This window comes from Drosophila innubila (assembly GCF_004354385.1).
Source record: "Drosophila innubila isolate TH190305 chromosome 2R unlocalized genomic scaffold, UK_Dinn_1.0 1_C_2R, whole genome shotgun sequence".
Lineage (NCBI taxonomy): Eukaryota > Metazoa > Arthropoda > Insecta > Diptera > Drosophilidae > Drosophila > Drosophila innubila.
In genome coordinates this window covers 17,189,124-17,199,311 of record NW_022995374.1, presented here as the reverse complement: position 1 = coordinate 17,199,311, position 10,188 = coordinate 17,189,124, and the positions used below count along the sequence as shown (strand labels likewise).

Here is a 10,188-nt window from a genome sequence, read left to right as displayed (position 1 = left end):
CGTGCCCTCCAAGTGTCCGCTCACCGCAAAGTTGTTGTTGAAGCTGGACATAGTTTTTTTTGTTGCTTGTCCCAGTGGGCAATTCCCGTTTCTCTGTTTGTATGTACACGTAGTAAGTTGACATGCCGCATAAATGTAAGTGCTTGCAATATTGTTTAGTGCTCAGTACACTGTACATTATTTTCAATAAAAATCAGAGATATCAAAATATGTCTTAATTGTCAGCAGTGTAGTGACGATAAAAATCTTGTCGATTTCTTTATCAAATGTTTATTTTCATCCATTAACATATATTTTTGAAATTTTGAAAATATTATAATTTTGTTTTTAATGAAATTGTAATTTTGTTCTTTTAATTTTAACTGCATCTAAATTTTGTTTATTTTGGGAAGCCCCTTTTCAAACATTTTCTATCTTTTTCATATCTAGTTTTTGAATAGTTGTAAGTCTCATAACTTTGTCATATCCAAGGCTGCAAACCGGTTCTGAACCGAATCTCGAAGAACTGGCTTGGATCGAGTTTTTAAGCAGCTTGAACCGAATCATAAGCCGAACCCTTGAAATTTTTTACTTTTCGAGCCCGAACCTTAAGCGAACCGCTTTTTAAAATTAAAGGTTCGTTTAAAAAAAAAAAAATAGTTACAAAAATTATATAGTTTTCTAATATTCCGCAATTATTTAAGACTTCTGAGTAAAATAAGTCATATTTAAATGTTCAAATAAATTTATATTAACATCAAAATTTGATTTCTTAAAAAAAAAAAAATTTAATTAGTTCAAAATGTAGAGAAAAATGTATAATAGAAATATTTTTTTTTAATGAAATTGAAGCAAGGTTCGAACCCAAACCTTGGGTTCAGGTAGTATATAAACCGATTCGCGAGCCGAGCCGATGTCTTGCTCTATGGTTCGAACCGCCGAGCCGAACCTTTAACAAAATTTTGGAGGTTTGCAGCCTTGGTCATAACCCTACTGATTTTCATAAGCAATATTAAATTCATTATGATTAGATATCTTAATATTTTCTGCATCTCTGCATTTACATTTTGAATTTAGTTTCGTTTTAAATTTCACTTAGCTCAAAATAATATTTATTTTCGAAAATTTCAAAATAAGTAAGAATGTCGACTTAACGATTTTGATTTTAAAATTGGTGCATCGATTTAAATTGTAAGCTTGTCAATTTAATTTTTTTATTAAGCAACATATTTGTACAGTTGTGAATTTGTTGTCAAAATGTATACCTAACTTTTCAGACCATATTCAGACACACAACACAACACTACACATCAACACACCCCAAAATTCCACCAAATTTCTCAACATTTGCAATATTCGGGTTAGTTTGAAAGAGAACCGTATTAAAAATGCACTAACTATTATTTTTTACAGCTCATACCATGTGTCTGGAGACCATATCCACCAATAACAAGACGCTGGCTCTGATCAGACAGGGCTACAAGGTACTGGCAGAGTATCAGATGATCGAGCAGATGCAGTTGAAGGGCATCTATGCCGTTCCCAGCTATTCCAGCGCCTTGCTTTGGTTCGGTGTGATCTTCATACACGGCGGTTTATATGCGGACGGCGTGTTTCGCTTTTCCATATTGCTGCCGGACAACTTTCCTGACGCAGTCAGCCTGCCCACCGTCATCTTTCAGAAGGACATTTTCCATCCGCACATCTGCCCAATGTCACACAGCCTGGACTTGTCGCCCCTCTTTGAGTTCTGGAACAAGGATGAGCATCACATTTGGCATATACTCAAGTACATTCAGCTGGTATTTGCCGATCCAGAAGGCAGTGTCTGCCTGGGACAGTCACAGAGCGGAGAACCCATTCCTCTGGAGGATGCTAACAATATGGACGCAATGCGTCTTTTGTCCAACAGCCGCATAGACTATTCGCTCCGTGCAAAGGATAGTATTGCATGGAGTTTAAGGCATTTGTTTGATAAGCCACCCATCAAGGATCCCCACTATATTGTCTTTGAGCGCTATCAGCCCGATGTGCATCTGACAGCGATGGAGCGTCTCAAGAGCAACAGCTGGTATTCCTTATCGGTGCAATCCTGCCCACCTTCAGTTTGTGTTGCCCGGATTGAATCCGAGCAGCAATTACGACAGGAGGCGTCGGCTCAACGGGCAAATCATGTTGGCAGCAGCCTGAATTAGCGAAGTAATCTCTCGACTAGCTATTTTGGCATTCTGCAAAATATTAACTTATATTAAAATCCAATCAGAATGCTCTAGTCGAATCTATTCCGCTGAACCGTGTCTAAAAATTTAGTTCCATGTGTGAATGTAGTGTAAATTGTATTTATTGTAACACTATTTTATTTTTGACATTAATAAATTGTGAACTGACAATAAAAAAATTATTTAATAAAAATTTAAATAGAAATAATTAGTTTTTGCTTTAACTGATTGAAAAATGAAATCGAGTACCTCGTCCGATATATGTATATATAAATTTAAAGTGTATATAACTGCTAATTAGAGGACAATATACAGTGTGCAATTAGCTAATCAATGGCTATTTAGCTTAATGTAATAATTCGGTTCGATATGCTTAAATGCCATTTAATTTTGTTATATATTTAAGCATTTTCGCATAACTGCATTTACCAATTTATGCTATAAATGTTATGTAATTAATAGCATTGCCATGAACACGTTTTTAACAGTTGGCCCAGAGCCAAGGCTAAATTTAATGCTTAATTGGATAATCGTTAAGTCTGTAGAACAGTTTGCATTTGTTTTTTAGAGCTATAACAAATTTATAAATGCAACAATTGATATACAACTAATAATTGTAATGCAATTAAGTGTAACTGGAACGTAATTGTGTTTATTAAATTCGATACAGTCCTACTTTCTCTCAGTGCATGTGACAACCCAGTTTTTCACTCTACACAACTCTACACAGCCTTGGTTGCGAGCCCATTAATGATGTTAATAATGTCATCTTTCACGTGCAATAATCAAAATAACAATAATTATGGGGAACCGTGTACGAAGCGTCACTTTCAACGTTACAGATGGCCGCAGTTGCTGCAAGTGGCATCTGACTGCTTGCAACTTGCAACTTGCATGCCGAAGTGGCATTCCAAAATATTAAAAGCCTTGCCTGCTTGCATCCACTGGGAAGCGAAGCTGTCGTCGCTTGCCGCAAAATATACAAAAGTGACAATTTGATTTATCACTGCACTTTGTCGAGCAACGAGTTTGGAGCTCTGGGTTATAGTACATATATATGCAATATGTTTATATGGGATATGGGATCTGGGACTGCTGCTGTTGACTCGTTAGGCAGTTGGTTGAGTCCCAAAATCGTTCATAAAATTATGAATGTTAGTGCAATGTGCCGTATTTTAGGCCATTTAAGTATGACATGGCTTTTAGTTCTCTTGGGCTTGGGCGACAATGTCACCATTTTAAGCTAATTGCACCACACAATATGAGAGAGCCTCTTTTCTAAGCATGAGTATGCTAAATAGTCGACCATTGGAAAGCCGTGGAACGATTTTGGTATAAAATTTTGATACAGAACTAAATACGAGGCAAAATAATGATAAAATTTACATTCCGCAAAGAAATCAATTGAGTATTAACAAAGTTATGCGAGTTTAAAGTTAAAAAATGATTTTTTATTTTACTAAGTAAAGTTTTGTATCATACATCATAAAAATCCTTTGAGTATTGCCTAAGTTATGACAGTTTGAAATTTAAAAAAAAAATTGCAAGGCAAAAGTATGCAAAAACTGGACAGTGATAAAAAAAATTAAATTTTTCAACACTATAAACATTTGATGCAGAATCAAATTAGAGGCTAAATAATGATCAAATTAACTTTCCCCAAGGAAATCGTTGGAGTAAAACTCCAACTCCAAGTTATGACAGTTTGAAATTTTTGAAAAAATGCCAAGGCAAAGTTATGGAAAAACTGGACAGTGATTGAAAAAAATTAAATTTTTCAACACTATAAACTATTGATGCAGATTCAAATTAGAGGCTAAATAATGATAAATTAACTTTCCGCTAGGAAATCGTTTGAGTTTTGACAAAGTTATGACAGTTTGAAATTTTTGAAAAAATTTCAGGCGAAAGTATGACAAAGAGGACAGTGTTGAAAGAGAGGCAAATAAATTCTATTTTGATGCGAAACCAATAATAATATAATATTCTTTGTTGTAAAGTTTCAATAACATTTTCGTAAACTCTTCGTTGATATCTATTATTTCATCTAGAATTCAAGTATATCCGGTCCGGGCGCGTCTAGCTTTAGCTTGATTTGAGAGGGCGTTACGCCAAAATTAAGACATGTTGTATAAAGGGCATTAAAGAAATCCAACAAAGGCAACAATAAAATCGAAAACAACATTAACAATTAAGTTGTAATAAATTTAAGCACTGCGTGGGTTAAACTTGCTCTTCGGGATGGATCGTCGAGGCATACGAGTTTATACGATTTCAGCGTCAATTAAAACGCTATAAAAATTGCTTCAAGCTGCGCCGACGAAACACGTGACAAAGTATAAAGGCCATTGTTATTGTGTGTGTCTTTTTTTTATTTTACTGATTTTGAGTCCCTGGTGAAATCGGTATTCCCTCCCCCCTGCTGCTGCAGTTATCAACGGATATCAAAACAATTGCCACCATCGACGATGAGGCAGAAGGTGTGGGAGAAAAAAAAAGAGCTAAAATCGTCGGCGATTTCGTTAGCTACGTTCGTTCGTTGGTTCGCTTGTCTGACAAGTTGGCGGTATAAGCAAACCAGGTTCAATTGCACTACCCAACAGGTAACTGGACAGAGAGCAGGAGAAGTAGAAGCAGCTTTAGTTTCGGCGTTTCGATTTCCTTGGAAAACCGCTAGAGACTTTGTAAGCGACCCGAACTGAACTAAACTGAACTGAACTGAACTGACTGCTTAGCATTTGCCTGTGAAGAGTGAGAGAGAGGGGGAGAGGTGAGAATGACGATGTCGGGGACACAGATTGGTATTTATATGCAAGTTCATGGCATGGTCGAAGCGCGCACACACATCATCATCGATTATAATCGAAATGGGATTGTAAATCAAATCGCATTGAATGGTAGTGACTTTAAAATGGGCTTCATTATCGCCGATGTCGATGACGATGCCGAAGCCAATGCCGATGCCAATGTCGGTGCTTCCAGTCGACTGTTGTCCTGGCAGCGGCGTCGTCGTCGGCAGTCGCTGTTGCCATTGTCGGTGGCGACTGCTGCCGCCGTCGTCGTCGCCGTCGTCGAAGTGACATTCAATGCCATAATTTATGAGTTTATCTTTTTCGCGCCGCCAAATCGTACGCTAAATGCTGTCTGGCCAGACCAGAGCGGGACAGGACAGGACAGGACAGCACATGGACATGGGGACAGACAAGGGGGACCCAACCAGATCAGACCATACATATGCCCGATTCGTTCATTCTTTTGAATGCTGCCTTCGGTTTCGCATATGCAAACCAAACAAACGGCAGACAAACCAAACGTGCGCATATTTTATGGCGCTGCGAGTCCCATTTGTGTTGGTATTGGTATTGGTAATGGTAATGGTATTGATATTGCTATTGCAATTCCTACTCCAATTCCTACACCTATTCCTACTCCTATTCCTACTCCAATTCCTATTCCTATTCCTATTCGATTTCTGACTTTGCTCGCCGTTGTCGTTGTCCTCGTCGTGGTCGATCGTTTAATGTCGGGCAATTAAAATTGGAGTTTTCTAGTGTTTGGTATGTGTTGCCTTCTATGAGTTATGGGGTCCCGTTGACAGGCCCAACGCTCCCCAACCCCCCTAACCCTTCTATATTGTGCAGGCTGGGGTGGGGGGAGTTAAAAGTGCCGCAGCTGCAGTCAATTGTTGTCATTGAAATACAATGTGTTAAAAATATGAACATTCAAGGGCATTGAGAATGACTCACATAAGAAAGTATTAAGTGGGATTCGCAGAATTTTAAGAGGAATTGAGTTTGTAATATTAAACAGCTTTAACAATAAATAAATAAATACTTAGAGAAATATGTTTATCTCTCTTTTAGTATTTTTTTTAAATTAAAATTAGAAATATAAATAAAACAATATAATATGTATTTTACCGATCGACAAATAAGATAAAATTAGTTTAAATAATTATTTAAGACAAAATTGATAGCCTTAGCATTTAACTACTAAAATTGTTAGTCTACATAATATTACTTTTTTGTATTAATTAAACAAGTTAAAAAGTAGCTTAGAAGCTTCAATAATATGTTAAAAAAAGAAATTAAAAGTTGAAAAAAATATATCTAAGTGAAGTCTATAGACTATACACATCTTCATCAAATATTGCCTCATTCTGTGTCATCCATTGTCATATTGGAGATAAAAAAGTCATCTTTGATTTTGATTCCATATAAATTAGCAGATGGCAATTATTTCAATTTTGTATACTGAAATCTTAATAGAAGTAATTAATATTACTTCTGATGCATCTTTATGTTATATAAATCTATAAAATTCAAAGGCATGAATTAATTCAGCTTATTCTACTCCTAGATTCTACTCCACCTTAGTTCCTAGCTAAGATCGTAAGTTCTCAAGCCACGTACATTTTATCTTAAGTAACTAATTTCTCAATAAATTCAAAATGATACCTTCATTCCTAATTTATCATGATTATTCAATAAGTTACATTTTTTAGAAATAAATCTTATAGATTTTACAAGTTTATTGGCCATTCTATGTTATTTTTGATTTCCCATTCACATTCAGAGCACGAAATTTAATTCAATTATCCAACACTTTATTGTTTGGGCTTATACTTAAGTTGAATGCCAATGTTGTTGTTGCTCTGTTTTAAAGTTTTGCTCACACATTTGCCTCGAACGGCAGCTTGCAACATTCCTCACGTATCCACAAAGTTGCCGACCAGTTCTTGAGTTCTAGAGTTTTTTTTTCTCTTTATATCCGTACTCGTTGTATCATCGAGTCAACTGTTGCAAGTTGCTCACTTCTTTTCAATTTCAACGCACTTGGCCATGTAATCACAGCGCCTAATTCTAAACCGTTTTTCATGGCCGAAATGCGAACCGGTTGGTCAACTTTAACTAATACATCATTATGCTGGCATGTTGATGTTGTAGTTGTTGTTGTTGCAAGTTGCAAGCAGTTGTTGCTGTTGCCTGTTGCTCGTAATAATCAATTACGCGTCAGGCACGATCTTGACGCGATCCTCGCATGCCATGCCACTCCGATTCGCATCATGAGCTACGATTTTGTTCATTCTATCCAATCTTTAAAGCTGCATGCTCGTACATATATATATTTTGCTTTCAGTTCAGTTCGGTTCCAGAACTCATGCGCCAATAATAAATTACAAAACAAAACTCAAAGAACAGGTTCAATTACATTTAACAAGTGCTGCAAACAGCTGATTTGTAGTTGCATTCAGTGGCAAGAGGAGAGTGCAGAGGAGCGGAGCGGAACGAAGCGGAGCGGTGCGGAGTCATTGAAATGGAGCCCAATGGCAAATTAAATAGATTTACGCTGGTAAAGTGTTGCTGATTGGGATAATCAACGCGTTTGCCGAGTTGTTGTTGCTGCTGCTGCTGCTGTCAAGGCATTATTACCGCCGCTTGTTGCTGTTGCTGTAGCTGCAATTGTTGTTGCTGTTGTTGCTGTTGTTCTACAACTAGCTCACACTATAGCTGGTCCAGGCTGTTGAGTTGTGGCCGTTGTTAATCCCAAATTCGCATTGAAATTTGCATGGTCGTTGACGTCCGTCGGCAGCAGCAACAGCAACAACAGCAGCAACAGCAGCAACAATCCGACCTACAACAACTGCAACCCAGGTTGACACACTTACTCAATATATGTGCGAGCTGTTGTTGGTGCTTGTTGCTGTTGTTGTTGTATTTCCGGTGGTGTTGAGCTACGCGTCCGGTTTTAATAAAATTTCTGATGCTGCTCAAGTGTTGCTGCTGCAACAGCAACATCAGCAGCGACATGTTGCAGCGCTTATGTTAAACTTCCTACGCGTCGTGCTTTGTTTATTGTTGTTGTTGTTGTTGTTGCTGCCACTTTAGTTGTAGTTGTAGTTGTTGTTGTTATAGCTGGTTGCCATGTTAGCATGTTGATATCACCCGCAGCGTAAATCTTGTGGATTAATCCAATTTAACACTTTATGCTGCACTGCGCTTTGACCATGTTGCAGGCGGCAGCAGGCGGTGCCAGTAATATGACCGTAATGCTTGGTCAATGCTGCTACACTGCAAAAAGTTGATGACATTAAATTATAATCCTTGAATTGAAACTTAAAAATATAATTATATTAAAAATATTTGAAAAGAACTAAGATTTTAATCTTTTTTAAATTATTTTAATGAATGAAATTTTTAATTAGTTTTTGGAATTCCAATATGCATTAAATACACTTCTTGAAATTATTATAATTTTTTTTAAACTACTTTAATGAATGAGATTTTTAATTAGTTTTTGGAATTCCAATATGCATTAAATGCACTCCTTGTAATTTGAGATAGTATATATACGGTTAGTCAACATTTAAATATATTGAAATCGATCTTTAGGTTACTTTTTCTTTAAATAGTTATAATAATAATACTATTTTTAGATGACTCTCCTATCTTCAATCTGTATTATTCTCCTTAAAGTTTACTATATATTTTTATTAAAATCCTGTAAATCAATCATTTGCTTCGACTGTTTCTATTTGTTTGAAATTCTATATTACGTATACGCCGCATATTCCCACAACGCTCATCTGATATTCATTTCATTCGGTGTCAGTTGCTTTTGGCCCTTAGCACATTTCGCTCAGTGCATTAGGGGGCGACCTTTTCAGTCACAGTCACTTTGCGACTCTGTTAGTTGGCTACCTTTGCCCAGTTCAAATCCCGGAAAGCGCCTCCTCCTCCTCCACCTTCTCCTCCTTTTCTGCCTGTTTAAGCCAGCCCACTTAGCTACCATTGAGAGCCAATGCCAGTGCCAAGTTTTCCAGCTAACTTTTTGTTTCTTTCTGTTTTGTTTGAAGTGCGCACCAAATTTAATACGCTTGTGGTCACATGTGTTGCACGCTTTTTTACATATTTTTAAAAATAGCAGAGACAGCAACAGAGCATTTTGTGTGACTCCCCTTCTGCTGGTGGTCCAACTGGTGTATGTTTCTCTCATTCTGTAGCACTTGCTCTCTGTGTCTTTGTTGCGCTTTTCTCCTATGTTGTTGGGTTCCGGCAAAAGCGCGAATTTAATTAAAATATGCAAATCGCTTTGTGGCATTTTGATCAAGTGTTGAGTTCGTTTTGCATTCAGTCGCAAGTTCACCAGGTCTCTCGCTCCCTTTCTCTAGGTTAAGCCACAGAGAACTCCGCTCGGAAGTTTGCTGGATTTACTTTTTAATGGAATACCCTATGTGGAGTGAGTATAATTGTAATCTCAAAAGAGTTGACCATCAAAAGGGACACATAAATATATATATGGGAGCTGTGTATCATTTATACAGGGTATCTCTCTGTCTTCTATAAATTATGTTAGCAAGCCGTATTTTTATTCAGTTTTGTCTTTTTGGCAACTTCAACTTTTGGCGATAAAAGCAAGCGATAAAAATGTAACCAGTTGAATTTTTCTTTTCGTTCTACATAGTATTGAGTTCTCGTGTTAGCGAAGCGAGAAAAAAGACAGACAAACGGACAGACGGACGGACAGACGGACAGAAGGAAAGCCAAAACTCATTCATACCCTTCATGAGGTGTGATTTTTATTTGGCTCGAAACGCCGTGCAAATTAAATTTATTGCACATTTTATTTCCTTTGATGTTCGTTTGTTAACAAAATTGTTGGGGATTAAGGTAACGGGCGCGGATTAGCCATGGCATTAACCAACAGCCAACATCGTGATATGGCGTAACTCTTGCACTTCATCACTTCCCTCGACATGGATTCAAGTTGCACTTCTTCGTCTTCGTGTTTGTCTTCATTTTCGACTTTGTTTCGTGGCTTCATCTTCAGTTCAGTTCACTTCTGGAGCTCTTTCAATGTTTCATTTGCATTTTTATGGCAAATGTCTGGAGCGAGTGCAACAAAGTCAACCCCGAAATGCGATTAAGTCATTCGCTTGTCTACTCAGTTCTATTCTTTTTAGACTCTTCTGTCCTTTGTGGGTGCTCGT

General features: G+C 37.2%; 1 protein-coding gene across 1 annotated transcript; it reads left to right on the top strand.

Moving 5' to 3' along the window:
• The first annotated feature begins 1,251 nt into the window (after positions 1-1,251).
• LOC117784245 (protein crossbronx-like) lies at positions 1,252-2,380 on the top strand. Its single transcript, XM_034621934.1, has 2 exons — positions 1,252-1,339; positions 1,393-2,380. Exon 2 carries the CDS (start codon positions 1,401-1,403, stop codon positions 2,172-2,174), a length of 774 nt encoding a protein of 257 aa, XP_034477825.1. The 5' UTR covers positions 1,252-1,339; positions 1,393-1,400; the 3' UTR covers positions 2,175-2,380.
• Positions 2,381-10,188: the final 7,808 nt, after the last annotated feature.

What these genes read in the sequence shown, in the direction of transcription:
- LOC117784245 (XM_034621934.1), top strand. Translation starts at nt 1,401, where the DNA reads ATGTGTCTGGAGACCATATCCACCAATAACAAGACGCTGGCTCTGATC.